This window comes from Ambystoma mexicanum, chromosome 10 (genome assembly GCF_040938575.1).
Source record: "Ambystoma mexicanum isolate Mex_15411 chromosome 10, UKY_AmexF1_1, whole genome shotgun sequence".
In the NCBI taxonomy this organism is placed as follows: domain Eukaryota; kingdom Metazoa; phylum Chordata; class Amphibia; order Caudata; family Ambystomatidae; genus Ambystoma; species Ambystoma mexicanum.
Genome location: NC_090932.1, coordinates 1,269,717,146 through 1,269,732,623, shown reverse-complemented (window position 1 = coordinate 1,269,732,623; position 15,478 = coordinate 1,269,717,146). Strand labels below are relative to the sequence as shown.

At 47.6% G+C, this 15,478-nt stretch overlaps 1 protein-coding gene across 2 annotated transcripts in view; it reads right to left on the bottom strand.

Moving 5' to 3' along the window:
* Positions 1-15,478, bottom strand: part of RASAL1 (RAS protein activator like 1) — a 1,443,380-nt gene that overhangs the window by 969,285 nt on the left and 458,617 nt on the right. For both annotated transcript variants that reach the window (XM_069619245.1, XM_069619246.1), the window contains 2 exons: positions 9,021-9,082; positions 3,572-3,701 (listed from right to left, as the gene is read on the bottom strand). In XM_069619245.1, the coding sequence (XP_069475346.1) occupies positions 3,572-3,701; positions 9,021-9,082 (192 nt within the window). The remainder of the gene's footprint in view (positions 1-3,571; positions 3,702-9,020; positions 9,083-15,478) is intronic.

The window sequence follows — 15,478 nt, the reverse complement described above, 5'->3', positions numbered from 1 at the left end:
CAAACGACCGCCTGATCCAACAGCTTCATCCCACAGTTCTAGCCCACACCCACATGCCACATATCCATCACAGTTATCCATACAACAGATTCAACCTATAGATCAACCCCACAGCTCTGTCCCACAGATTCTCCCCCATAGCTATGCAGCTTTAACCCACAGCAGTGTCAGCTCATATTCTGGACCAAAGATCCACCCCACAACTCCACCTCACTCTTCCCCTTGTGAACCACCCTACAGCTCCATCTGAGAGCTTCACTTAAGAGCTCCATCGTATAACTCCTCCCCACCCTCCATCCTGCCCAGCCATAAATAAGCTGCATACAGCTCCATCCCACCCGGTTATCAGTCAGCCATCCATGGCTGCATCCCACCCTCTCATCACCACACAACACATACAGATGCATTCCGTCCTGACATCAGTCAAGCAGCTAAGGCTCGAACCACCCTACCGTCACATTATGCATCCACACCGCCATCCCAGATGGCCATTCCCAATAACACACTCACAGAACATTCACAACACAACATGCCAGCGATCACTGTAACTTGCTCTTCCGACTAGAGCCATTCACTACATCGTTAGATGCAGTGGTTGGGTATGGTCTTCCAACCAGTCAAAGGCAAATATATCAACCAAAACATTTAACAACTACCTGACCACCCACTTTAACCTCAGCCATCACGTTCCCATATTACCACAAGGGTGAAATCCCTGTCCTGTTTACCTACACTGCCACCTTGCCAATCACAACATCTTTAAATTCCTCTCCTTCTGCACTTCTCTCTCATTCTTCCTTCTAACTTAATGTCTTCCTTTATGCAGATTACAAACTGCACACTATCAGAGTAGAGATGCCCCTTCCTTACACCTCATCCAGTGTGCTACACGCCTGTGAGGATACCACTCCCAGCTCCCTCACACACATGGCACTCCCCATTTGCAAGCATGCCGGCACTGTCTCTTCAGGGACTGTACTACATACTTTTAGGGACAGGCACACACACAAGCACACGTATCCTCAAATCTCAATGCCAACACACATTTTTTAGGGTAAATATGAGGGCTGGCCCACCATACACCCGCCTCCCCTCTTTTTCAAACCACCCCTCCCTCAAAAGCAAGGCTACTATGTTGCTAGGGAGCTGGTATTGTTGCTAGGATACCACCATGCCGTCTACATCTGGTGCTCAACAACGAGTTTTCGCGTTTGTGTTCGACAATAAAATGATCGGTCTTTTCACAAAGAAGGAGTCAACATGAAAGGTGTGCATGTGTGTTACGTCCACAGTTCAGTGGTGTACTTATCTGGCATCCGCAAAGCAGCGTAGGTGTGTGAGAGCCACTGTGAAGGAGGTGTCTGGGTGCGTCACACCCACACACCGGCTCCTGTGTGTAGCGTTCAAAGTGCAGGGTCTGGCAGTACATGCAGCACCCGTAGTGCAGGAACTGTTAATTCGTGCAACACCCACAACGCAGTGTCTCTCAGTTAGTGTGTGTGACGGGTACAGTGCGGGGGCTGTCAGTGTGCGCAATGCCCACACTGCAGAGAATGTCAGTGTGTGAGGCGTCCACAGGGCAGAAACTGCCAGTGTATGTCACATTCAAAGTGCAGGCTTGTGAGGCTGAGCGACGTCAACAGTGCATCGGCTGTCAATTCATGCAACAACCAGAGAACAGTGCCATGGGGCGGGTCTGACGGGTTCACTACAGGAGTGTGTTCACTGCAGGGGTTATCTGTGTATGTGACACCACAGTGCAAGGGCTGTCAGTGTGTGAAAAATACAAAGAGAATAGAATGGCAGTGTGTATGACATAATCCTGTCCAGACTTACCCCTAGTTGCTGCTTCTCCTGCCCTTTCCCTGATGCCATAGTATCTCTGTCGGAGACCTCTTATCTAAGCCCAGCAGAAGGCCCACTGTTCCAGTAGTTCTTCACAAACAACAACTGTAATACTAGTTTTGACCTATGTGGACGCCCTCTATCCTCAGCGAATTTTTATAAACAAGAGCTGATCTTGGCATAGTCATAGTAGCTGACCAGGGCACCACCCGTATTCTACACCACTGGAATGGTCTGCACCCCTACGATCCCTTCTAGCGACCTAAGGAACTATGGGCAGCGGACCACTATCTCACTTTCTGACCAGACCTGTCCACCCTGCAGCTCGATCTGCCTTTTGTCCTTGTGTTCCTGACTAACAAACAAGTACACTGGGCACATGCTTGGGACACCCAAGGTTAAAGGGGATCCCAAAGGTACCAATCCATGCCTCCTATTGTTGTTTCACAATCCCACAACATCACTGGCAACAGAGCGCTCAATCTCGCCATCATCATAAGGGGAAAATATGCAATGGTTTACTTGGACTGGTATAATACACAATGGATCTACCGCTAGAGTCTATACACCGGACTTGCTGGGATTTCAGGGATTTCCTAAGGAATTTGGGATGAAAATATACACCTCAAGCACTTACGGGTTTAATTAATAACTTTAAAATAAATATTGAAATTACATTTACATTGCGCATATTATGTGCATGCAGACTGTTTCTATAGTCTGTGAATGCCATCTAGTGGTCCTTTCAATAATTTTGAATCGTGGTTTTGTGGCTTTTAAATGTCTATTCAGGAGCTTTTCCCTCTGCCCAAATTACGTTATACCTACTTTTGCCTCGCTAATACCATTTACGGGGGGACACCCCTAGTAACCCCAGGACCACTTAAACCTGTCATTCCTCAACTTCATCCTCTCCTTCATACTATTTTTAACTGAAGTCTAATTGGACTTTTTCCCCTACTTACTGCATTAATATATAATTGCCTATATTTCGTAATTTTTTCATTCTGCACTGTTTTTTACCCTCTTTATTTTGGTACTGCATTATTTTTACCCCTTCATTTATTGTCTCTTTATTTTTTACTGCCGTGTAATGACTGGTTACCTACCTAAACAGAGAACTGCTGAAGATGCTTACATTGTGAACTGTGATCCCCTATGGTGTAGAGTATTTACTGCCAATTTTTCATGTTCACCATAATCCTGTATGTGGCTACTAGTCAATAAATGATGTCATATTTCTAAAAACATTCTGATTTTGTACCAAACATTCAATATTGTAATTGTGGTGTGCACTTTTCTTTTCCTGCAATCTCAGGTGAAGATAAGCTTTGGCCGTGGGCCGCACTACCCAATGGTGAGCCAAGAGTATTTCAAGGAATCTTTTGGCATGGCTCTATTTCTATGCACCTGGACGGATATCAGCTAGAAAGTATTATACCCATAGCTACACTCCCACTTTAGTCTACTTATTTTGTAATCAAACAGAAATGGAGCGTGATAGAGAGTGGGAGAGAGGTGGAGAGAGAGAAGAGACAGGCAGAGTGGGGTAAAACATGTATTTTTGTGCGTGTATGTGTGTGTGTGTGTGTGAGTGAGAGAGAGAGAGAGAGAGAGAGAGAGAAAGGGAGCCAGATGGAGAGAGATACAGAGAGGGAGAGTCATGATGCCCACTAGCACTGATAACCTCTGGGCAGAAAGGGCAGAGGAAGGGAGGATGTCCTACCTGGCTTCTAGCACATGGCAGTGTAAGGTTCTCCTCTGTTGATTCTCTACCACGTGAATCTCAAGGTGGATCTCCCCTTGCACCTCCTCGTCTGGGTCCACATGGGTCAGATTTATCCAGCTGTCGATTCCTGGAAAAGGACACATCACATATCACGTGGATGTTACTGAAGATGCCTGCTCATTCCATCACTAGGGCATTCCACATGAGAAAGGGGCACAATATTCCCAAATAGCAGCAATCTATCTGTACACGGGCAGCAATGCCTGCCAGGATGATGTGAATGCAACAATACTCTGGGATGCTCTGTCTGCATCCCGTGGAAATATTAATCCTGTAATGCAGGTTATTGGTCCTTCCAGTGGGATGCAGTTCATCGCAGTAATTTGCAGTGCCGCTAGAGCTGTACTTCATTCCCTGGACATTGTTCACAAGCAATCACATTGTTACCTGTGTATGCAAGACATGCTCTGTCTGCACCCAATCATGGTTTTAGTGTTGTGCTGCTGCGTTCCCCATTTACACACTGTACATGCTCTAACTGCAGGCCTCCATCCAGTAAATGCTATCCTGATGAGTGCTATCCGTTACCCCTGAACTTGCTCTGTGTGCCATTGTGATAGTGCTGTGTGGCTGGGTGCTGCCCTTTGCACGTTGCATATGCTGGATGTATAGTGCACCATGGAATTAGTGCTGTGCGTCTGAGTACTATTGTTCACACCTAGGCATGCTCTTTCTTGTGCTGTGATGTAGAGTGCCACCTCCGTGGTAATGCTGTGCTGCTGAGATCTTTCCATTACACTCTGGGCGTGGTCTACACCCACCATGGTTTAGTGCTGTGCTGCTGGAATCTTTCCATTACACTCTGAGCGGGGCCTATCTACATTCCACCATGGTTTCGAGCTGTGCTGCTGGATGTTATTCTTTAAACTTTGAACATGCTACAGCTTCCACTCACCATGGTGTTCACGCTGTGCTGCTGAGGTCTGCCCTTTGCACCGTGGACATGATACATCTACTGCAGCCCAGCACAGTACTAATGCCATGCTGCTGCAAACTAGTCTATATAATATGGACAGGCTCTATCTACACCGTACCATGGCGTTAGTGATATGGTGCTGGGTCTAATGTTTTAAATCTTGGACATGCTCTACCTCCCGCTCACCCTGGTGCTAAGGCTGTGCTGATGGATTATGCCAAGTGTTCCCTAAGGCACGCTATATCTATCGTCCACCATGGTGTTCATGCTGTGCTGCCCACTTGCTGCTTCCCTCTGTGCCCAGGATACACTGTATGTATAGTTCACCTTGGTGTTCATGCTGTGCTGCCCACCTGCTGCTTCCCTCTGTGCCCAGGATACACTGTATGTATAGTTCACCTTGGTGTTCATGCTGTGTTGCTTGCTGCTGCCCTCTGCATCCTGAACACACTATGGCCTCGATCATGAGTTGGACAGTATCCCAGTGCAAATTGCATCAGGATACCGCCCAACGCAATTAGCGTTACCGCAACTCAGTCTGGCGCAATTTGCACCGGATCCCGAGTTGGAGGGGGGAGGGGACATTAAATCCCCATTCTCATCGGGTCCACCCAATGTGGCTGGGGCCCTCTATCACAAATTCTAGACCGTTACACTTGTCACGTTATCGGTCTGACTGTACTGCGAACCTATTGATGCCAACTGTAAAAGTATCATTCTAACTGTATCAACTGCCTTCACGTGTAAATGTTTTTTTTTTTGTAACTGTATGCAATTATGCTAAGATGTCTGTAACTACGCCGTGACACCCACAGGTTTGGGTGCATAATAAATGTAATAAAATAAATAAATATTACCGGTAATAGTGCCAAAAATGACCTTAAAGCCGGCGCATTCACTGCCAGCTCAGAGCTGGGGGCGAATGCCCCAGAACAGGGGATTGGGCGGAGAGGTAAATACGCGGTAATAGCGTTACTGCTGCATTTTCGTGTTCTGCCCAACTTGTGATGACCCCCTATATCTATAGTCCACCATGGTTTTCATGCTGTGCTGTTGGGTTCTGCTTTCTGTGCCCTGTATACACTATAGCTATAGTATACCCTGGTGCTCATGCTGTGCTGCAGGGTTCTGCCCTCCACCACAAACACCATATTTCTATAGTATACCATGGTGCTCATGCTGTGCTGCTTGTTGCTACCCTTTGCGCCCTGGAACACACTATATCTATAGTATACCATGGCGTTCATGCTGCGCTGCTGAGTTTTGCCATCTGCACCCTGGACACATTATATATATAGTCCATCATGGTGTCCAGACTGTGCTGTTTACTGCCGCCCTCTGCGCCCTGTATACACTCTATCGGTAGTATAGCATGGTGTTCATGCTCTGCTGCTTGATTCTGCCCTCTGCACCATGAACACCATATATGTATAGTATACCATGGTGCTCAGGCTGTGCTGCCTGCTTGCTGCTGCCCTCTGCCCAGTATACACTATATCTATAGTTCACCATGGTGTTCATACTGTGCTGATGGATTTTGCCCACTGCACCCAGGACACATCATATCTGTAGTCCACCATGGTGTTCATGCAGTGCTGCTTGCTGCTACCCTCTGAGCCCTGTATACACTATATCTATAGTATACCATGAATTTTACACTGTGCTGCAGGGTTCTTTCCTCTGCGCCCTGTATGTATTATGGGCCTGATTAATGGAAATAAATCGGGACTTTGGGTGCCAAATTGCGTGCAAAATCCTGTTTGTCAATTCATGGAATCGACGGTGCAGCACTTTTTCGTGCTTTGTGTGGACTTCGCGCAGGCTCGGCGCGTCACTGTGAGAGGCCGAGTGCCTTGTGCAAGACACTACGTAGAGCATGGGCATGGCTTGTTCAGAGGATAGTGTAGGGGACTGAACATGGAAAATGAGGAAGAACAAGACAAAAAGTGGGCTTTATGAGGGACTTCCAGCAGGCAGTCCATCGCACACCCACTATTGCTTGGAATGATACTTATTCATGCATCTGAGCGTGCAACCTCTCGGCGGGGAAATGGCCACGCAAAAGCCCTCATACTATCCACCACCCAAAGGCAGGCGTACAGACACTTGTGCATAGGATTCACTGCACAGGAGTAAGATCTGGTGAGTATTTAGGGGTGCTTGTACGCAGCCGTGGTTCCGAGGTGACTTAGGGGTGCACATACGCAGTGTAGCAGGGTGCAGGAATGGTTTACGGGGGTTTGCACGCAGATTTTCTGAGTTTTACCCGAGTTACGATAAATCATACGCAAGTTGTCCAGGTGTTGGTAGCAGTTACGGGGGATCCTGCGCTGCTTGATGCTACCCTCTGCACACTGGATACATGTCATCTATAGTATACTATGCTGCTTGATGCTGCCCTCTGTGCCCTGGATACACTTTATCTATAGTATACCATGGTGCTTGATGCTGCCCTCTGCGCCCTGGATACACTATCTATAGTATACCATGATGCTTGATGCTGCCCTCTGCGCCCTGTATACACTTTATCTCTAGCATACCATGGTGCTTGATGCTGCCCTCTGCGCCCTGGATACACTTTATTTATAGTATCCCATGGTGCTTGATGCTACCCTCTGCGCCCTGGATACACTTTATCTATAGTATACCATGGTGCTTGATGCTGCCCTCTGCGCCCTGGATACACACTATATCTATAGTATACCATGGCGTTCATGCTGCGCTGCTGAGTTTTGCCATCTGCACCCTGGACACATTATATATATAGTCCATCATGGTGTCCAGACTGTGCTGTTTACTGCTGCCCTCTGCGCCCTGTATACACTTTATCCATAGTATACCATGGTGCTTGATGCTGCCCTCTGCGCCCTGGATACACTTTATCCATAGTATACCATGGTGCTTGATGCTGCCCTCTGCGGCCTGGATACACTATATCTATAGTATACCATGGTGCTTGATGCTGCCCTCTGCGCCCTGGATACACTTTATCTATAGTATACCATGATGCTTGATGCTGCCCTCTGCGCCCTGGATACACTATCTATAGTATACCATGGTGCTTGATGCTGCCCTCTGCGCCCTGTATACACTTTATCTCTAGCATACCATGGTGCTTGATGCTGCCCTCTGCGCCCTGGATACACTTTATTTATAGTATCCCATGGTGCTTGATGCTGCCCTCTGCGCCCTGGATACACTTTATCGATAGTATACCATGGTGCTTGATGCTGCCTTCTGTGCCCTGGATACACTATCTATAGTATACCATGGTGCTTGATGCTGCCCTCTGCACCCTGGATACACTTTATCTCTAGTATACCATGGTGCTTGAGGCTGCCCTCTGCGCCCTGGATACACTTTATCTATAGTATACCATGGTGCTTGATGCTGTCCTCTGCGCCCTGGATACACTTTATCTATAGTATACCATGGTGCTTGATGCTGCCCTCTGCGCCCTGAATACACTTTATAGTATACCATGGTGTTCATGCTGTGCTGCTTGCTGATGCCTTTTCCACCCTGGACATGTTCAGACTACAGCCAATCAATGTGTTAATTCTGTGCTGCCTTTCATTCTCTTTGCAACCCGTGTACCCAAATCCCATTGTTTTGTTCCTAATGTGTTGCTGAGTGCTGCCCGTCACACAATTACCACAAAAAGCATGGCAGAAGCTTGTTCATAGTGTTGTGAACAAGAGAGATTAAAAGTGGTTGCGTAGAAAGGTAGGACCTAGAGGGGTTCTGAATTTAAACAGGGGATCCTATATTTCACCATGGTGCATTTTTGCTGTCATTTGACTGTAGCAACGCCTTTACATTGTATCTCAGGGACTGAGTGGGGTTGATGGCCACGAGGCGTCCTTGATCAAGGTAGGCTATTTGAAATTTCAGAAGAATGTAATGTCTCCAGGGAGGGACTGGATTTCCTACCATCTAAAACCACGCAGAATAGGACACCAAGTGTCCCATCAGTGGCTAGAAGTGTGGGAGCAGATACAGGTAATTCACTGGTAATCCGGTAATCCGCTACGCTATGTGGATTGTCCAGCAACGTGGCTGTGAGAATCCCCCAATTGCCGTCCTAGAAGAGAACGGAGCGACCAAAGGTTTTCCCTGAGGTGCAAGAAATTGTCCGTTTTTTTGTGCAGAGGAGGCATCAGACCTCTACCTGTTGGTATTGTGGCAATGAGCATACTGTGTGGGAAGAGATGTTGAAGATAATGTCTGTCAGAAGGAATTCAGTCTGAGGAGGTGGCATTTGAGACTTTAATAGAAAACTAGTGGAATCCAATGTGTATGGCAGCGCACTTGTGTCGAGTCACTCAAAAAACATAATATGAATGCATATTGTATTTGTACATGGAATGTCCCTACATTTTAAGAATGTGTAAGCAATGTTTTAAACGGAATCACATTGACCATGGTCCGTGTCCATGAATATGGACTCTCCCTCATAGCCATGCTTACCTCGGGGGTTAGATGAAATGGATTCTTTGCAAAGTGATATCTTGCCAATAACATCATCGTGCCTGGAGGGAGAGAAAGGGGAGTGATTATCACCAAGAGCGATGTGCCACAGAACTGAGTGAATAATGCAGTGTGAGCATCACATACAGGGTGTCCCACGTTTTTGCTGCTGGTATCATAACTCACCGCATAGCACAAAGTCTCAGGCTGGCCTGCACTGACCCCTCTGCCCTGCACATACTGGCAAGGCAGAAAGTCATCAAGCTCCCACGGCTGCTCCCCCCACCTACCATCCAACCTGCCAATCAACACGCACCATGCCTGGCGGACTAAGAGAACAACTGTCTTTATTGGTTGTTTTTTTTGCTGTATAAGTTGCCAACAGCCACTGCTTCAAGTTGAGCTAAGCACTGCTGACTTTGTAGGGAAGGGCTCCATAGCCACCAGCTCAGTTGGCCAACCCTCCCACCTCTAAACACCGTTTGATGGGGTGAAGCACTTCTGCTCCTGCGGGGAAGAGTGCCATAGCTCAGACACAACAGTGGACCCATTCCCTCAGCAGCCTTGAGATTTCCCTAATACGGAGACTGGGATGAAACTGGAGTGCCCTCAGAGGCAGGCAAAGCACCTTACTGTACAAAGAGATGGATTCTGCAAACAAAACACTGCCCACTAGGCACAGAAACATACTCTTGGAGGCTTCTAAACGTCCATCTCTCCTGGAATAGGATGAGACATGACCTCAGAAAAAGCGTCTCGAACATAGAGAACGTCCTACAACAATTACGAGCACTTCCAGTGATTCTCCAAACATGTCAACGTCGCTTCCAGTAGATTGATTATAAACACAATTCTGCCGCCCAAACATTCTGAAATTGGAGAGAAATGCTGTAGGAGGGGCATTCAGAAACCACAGACTGCCATGCACACTTTTCAGAAAATTCACTCTCCAACCCAGAAAACTGCCACCCAGTCCCACCATGCAGTCTTCGCAGTGGGCATTCTCTAACACAGAAACTGCAATCTCCCATGCAGTCTCGGCAGTGATGCACTCTCTATCCCAGAAACTAGTATCTCACGATGCATTCCCTACAGTGGGACATCCGACCATACAGTTTCTCCATGCAACCAAGCACAGTCTGACCATACACCTTCTGCATAAATGCACACTCCAAAACCGAAACTGGCATCTGCAGTCTTTTCCATGTGACATAACCCAACAAAGAAACTGGCAGCCACAATGCCACCTCTGCAGTGGGGAATTCTCTAACAAAGAAACTGGCATCAGGCCATGCAGTCTCTGCAGTGGGGCACTCACTCTCGTAGAGGAACAGAGGCTTCACCATGCAGTCTCTGCAGTATGGCACTCTTTAACTACACTGGGACCTGCAAACTTTGCCTCTCCCATCAGCGCTATTCAACGAGGCAAATTGTAAGGTGTCATGGGAATTATAGTCCAACTCGTCTGGCGAGCTACTGGTTGCAGAGCCATGCTCTAACACAGAAACCGGCATCCCACCATGGTGTGATTACACAATGTAGCAAATTGGTTCTTATTTACTAAATCGCAAACTAACGTGGTGGGGTCATTACGATCGGAATCATTACAATTAACTTGAATTGCGCCTACTTTGTAAGGCCCAGGTGTGAGGAATTTGACCATCCGCACAGTGGGAGTGTGCTCACCTGGGCTTTTAAAATATTTTTAAAGGAAATTGAATGTTGCTAGATCAACCTCCGGAAAATCTGTGTGGCTAATCCACTCACGTTTTCCTATTATCCCTGAATAACATACACATAGACCCATGTACTCTGGGTGGTCACAGTCTACAGACGCAATTTCCCCTGACATATTTAGTTGGGATATGACAGCCACGAATACACTGTGTCATCTCAGAAGGGGGAGCGCAAAACCTTCCTCCTGCAATGGCCAGCCTAATTAACTCACAAAGGCTCTATGGATCCACCCTTTTGTTTAGCTCTGTAGATGGTGGCAGCAATTAATATTATTATCATACTAATATAGTGTACATCAAACAGGCCCACATGGGGCCTGGCTACAGAGGCTAACAAAGGAGACAGGAAACCCCAACAACCTTTCAAATGCACTCTGTCAACCTGAAGCAAGCTCCCGGCCTCAGGATCACTTTGACAGTGAAATGTCATGCCTGGACTGCGTGTATTACAGTAGTCATCCCCGCAGGTTGACCCCATTCAGAAGATACGAGTATGTGAATTGACGGTGCCAGAAAGTATGGTTGCGCCGCAGCTTCAGGGGAAACCTGCCGCTTTAATAGGGAACCACAGAGAGTTCCTTTAACCAGGGAGACCCTTCAATCTACAACAGACAGGAAGATGGGTGGGACTTTGCATGTTTTCACATCTTTACCTTTTCTTTTGCAGAGCGCACTGGTAATGACCTCATGCATAAAGGAGATTGTTGGTGGGGACCCATGATTGGTTCATGAAGGTAGGCTAAGCCTACACTAAACCCTGTGATCCATTTGTCTTTAAAAGAGGGTTGTGCCCTTCTTTTGGGCAGATCATCTGAAGACTTTGCAAGAAGTAGCAAAAAGAACTCATCATTAGACCCTGGGTGAAGGTACAGTCTGCCTTACATCGTCCGCCAGTGAAGAAAGGCCAGGACCTCCAAGAGGAAAGCAGGATCCCTCCCCTAAACATCTCCCAGGGAACAGATGGAGATACTAAATCCAGAAAACCCTATAGCAGCTCCAGAACTGGTAGCCTGCAAGCACACAGCGTGCCCTCGTAGGCTCTGCAACACGCTCTCTAGGTGAGAAGTGCAAGAGAGTCTCTGAACCAAACCAAGGACAAGGCAGCTGCCTGCAACACTCTCCTTTGCTTTGGGCCATCTGCTTAAATGGACGACAGAAGCCCAGTGAAGAAGCTAGGAGGAGTGCATCGACAAGCATTAACCAGTGTCCGACTTAAAGGTAATTTCCGAGTCAGTCGAGCCCCTTGAGTTGCAACCAACTGCAGCACTCACTGTTGTTACACTGCAGTCGCTAAAGCCATCCGGACCGCCTCAACCAGTGCTTCAGAACGCCCACCAGCACTGAGACACCGATTCCTGATCCGAGGCCGCCGTGTAGGCCAGCCTGCAGCCAACCCTACAGCCTCACTCACCGAACTGCCTGCCGACTGATACCCGCAGCTGTCTCCCGTCTTGAACTCTGTTGCAGAAGCTGCAAACCACCCTGAAACCAACTCGAGCCTGTTGAGCAGCTTGAACTTCTACAGCACAAGGCACATTGTGGTTCTGTCCCACTGGTCCTTCTCAGTAGGCCCCAAGTGACATTTTACGACCAATTGCTCCCTTCGTGTTGAAACCAAGTATCCTTGAATTATTGTGACTAATTACTATACCGACTACACTCCTGTCAGTATCCAGAGTGCATCCCTTTGTCTTGTTTGAAACTGTCTGTCCTCTGCATTCCTTTATAGGGTGGGTTGTATTTCATAGGGTGCTAGAACTGTCTGTTGTGATAATAATAACATAGATTTCTTTAGACAACCTTGACTGGACAGTCCTTTTTGTCATTGGGTAATCGTTTTATTGTTGGGGACAAGCTCCCAGGTAGGTTCGATGGCTACTAGGAGTTTGCGAACTCTTGGAAGGCCCAACCCCTTCCCCCAAAAGGAACGTAAACCCAATCAGACAGCAAGTTCAAACTGCGGTTTATTACATCCAAAACCAACAGGGATCAGTACAAGGATAGAAGAAATCCACAGACATCTCCACGTCTCCTGGTCAGCATGATGTCACAACCTGGGCCCCTCTCCATAAAACCTATCGTCCTACTGGATTGGTCGTCAGGAGCCTAATAACCTATATAATTCCCTATATGAGTTACTCTACTGACCCTCACATGTCAGGTGGCTGGCCTGGTCCCTCCTCAAATTACTATCTCTAAACAATGTTACAGTGTGAGGGTTTTACCATTGGTCCTTGCCTGTTGCTACCCACCCCAAGGAGCCTGAACTGTGATTGGCTAGAGCTGACCCCCCCAGGCCTGGGATCCGCAATGGTTCTCAGCTCTTGGTGTACCTTCTCAAGGTAATAAGATGAACCATGTGTCTGCATTGTAACACGTGTGCACCACCTTAGGCTATGAGAGTGCTCGTTCATCTTGTGCACCACTTGTCTCATATTGTAACATTTTTGTTGCAAGCCTCTGTCTGGCGGCGTGAGATCGACTCTCTTTCCGAGCTCAGGTTTCTATTCATCGTCTGAGTTGGCCGGTCACGTGTTTGGAAACCATGATTTGGAGCTTCTGCAGCTCTGAATTATAAGGAATTATTTGCATTCATTACAGCTGGTGTTACTGTCGTTCAGGGAATGGAATGTCATTCATATCTGGTGACCCGGGCAGTGGGTCTTGTCCCACACGTTTGCTCTCTGATCAGCCTGAATTCACCTGAGCTCAGCTCTTGCTAAGAGGCTTAAGGCCTGCTGTAATTTTCCTTAACCAGTGCTTAATTTGTGGGGGTGGTTGCCAGTGCCCAACACTGGCACTCTTTTTTGGGCACGGGAACTCATACGTGCCATTGCTTTGTTTGTTCTTCCAATTCGCTTTGCTTCAATTATAAATCATTGGGATTTGTCATTCTGATCTCGATCTCTCTCGTGCTTGCAGGTTGCAGGCCATGGCTGGCTGGGTCCGGGAGGGGCCAGCAATAGCAATGAACAACAAACTGTTACAAACAGCCAATGAAAACTACCATTCTGTTGTTATTATGCAGTATTTGATACATTCTGTATAGTAACACAGAATGTGCAGTTTTCATTGGCTGTTCTTCTGAGCCAGTGAAATTACATGGTGACGTGTTGTTGTTGCCACAGGAGGCAGCGTGGCGCCACCTTCATTTCACGAGTTGCTGTGAAGTGAAGGTGTCGAGGCGTGGCATCGTTGGTCCTGACTTGTGAGAGAGAGAGCCTGCCCTGCTGCACTGCGTGGTGCAGCCTAGTTGCTTCCTGGGGCTCCCTCAGGAGACCAAGTCCCAGCCGGCAAAGCAGGTAAGTCACTTGTTGCGTGCGGTGCAGCCTGAGCCCGGGCTTCTGTCTGTGTGACCTGTGTGCAGTGTGCTGCTGACTGCAGTCAGTGCTAGGCTCATGCCAATTTCTGTGACCAGGGGCTGCCGGCTGCCGCAGACTGAGTCGGATGACTCTGCCGCGGGCGGCCGGGCCTGTGGATTGTGCCCAAAAGTATGTTTTTTTACCTTTTTCTTTGAAAACCTGACCTTCCGTGGGGCCGGTGGCAGGGGCCCCACTCCACGGAAGGTAGGTTTTAAAAGAAATAACTTATTTTGAGTGCCGGCTGTGGCCCATCACTTCGAAAGTGATGGGCCCCATCTGCCCAAATATACATTTTTCTTTTAAAATCTTTGGGGCCGCTGCGCACCTATTTTTGTCATCATCAGGCTCAGCATGGCCGTGGCGGTGGTGGCCCCACGGAAGGTAGCCTAAGTGATTGAGGCAAGGCAGGACAAAGCCCAGGACCGGGCGGGGCATGGGTGGCAGCGTGGTCCCACTAGTGTCTGTCACAAAAGGAATGAATTGTCGTTTGCAACTTTGGCCACCTTTTCATTGGTGTCAAGCCCGACTAGAGACAATTGTATGCCCCAGTCCGACCCTAGATAGCATTCATCTAAGCAAAACATGAAATTTGAATGTTTGCCTGGGTGTTTCCATTCTTCCTTTTAATGTTATCGGCCTCATTAGTTCATAAACGAGCTTCAGCGAGGGGACCCGGAACGGTGCACGTATTGGGCCGAAACCGAACCGGCTGCACTTCGTGAGAAAAGCCCATGCAAAGACGAACTTCTGAAATGCCATTTCAGGCATAAAGATACACACATGGAAACTAGACGGGGATAAACATGGTGCACGTGCCCACTAATCTGTCGTCATAAATAAAAGCACTAGTTGAGTATTTGTGTATAATTCTCAACCGTCTTTTGCTGTTATTTTTTTACATAATTCCAGCGCATGTTTTCTATCCTGATGTGTGGTTTATACAACAGATGTGGCCCCTTAACCTGGGTACAATACGCTCCGAACATGTACTCCGAATGAGAGCACATGCAATCCTCAGATAGGAATCCTCAGATAGGGAGGTGGGTGTCTGTTACACCCCGCAGTTTAATGAAGTATGTCAAGAACATGTCAGTGGCAAGGAGGTATACGAATATGCACCACCCTCTGGCTTCTGAATATTGGGTGACAAAACATATTTAGTTTTTTAATATGTATTAAGGTGGAAAGAGGCCCTAAAGCAGAAGTAGCACAGGCTGTTGATTTCACAACAATGTCTTGCAGAAATGACTTTTTCCAAGTTATACAACACCATGCTCATGCTTGAAGGAAGGGTGAAGGGGGATGCATTTATGAGATGTGATGACTGATAAGGGCTTGTGAATAAATTGACTACACAAAA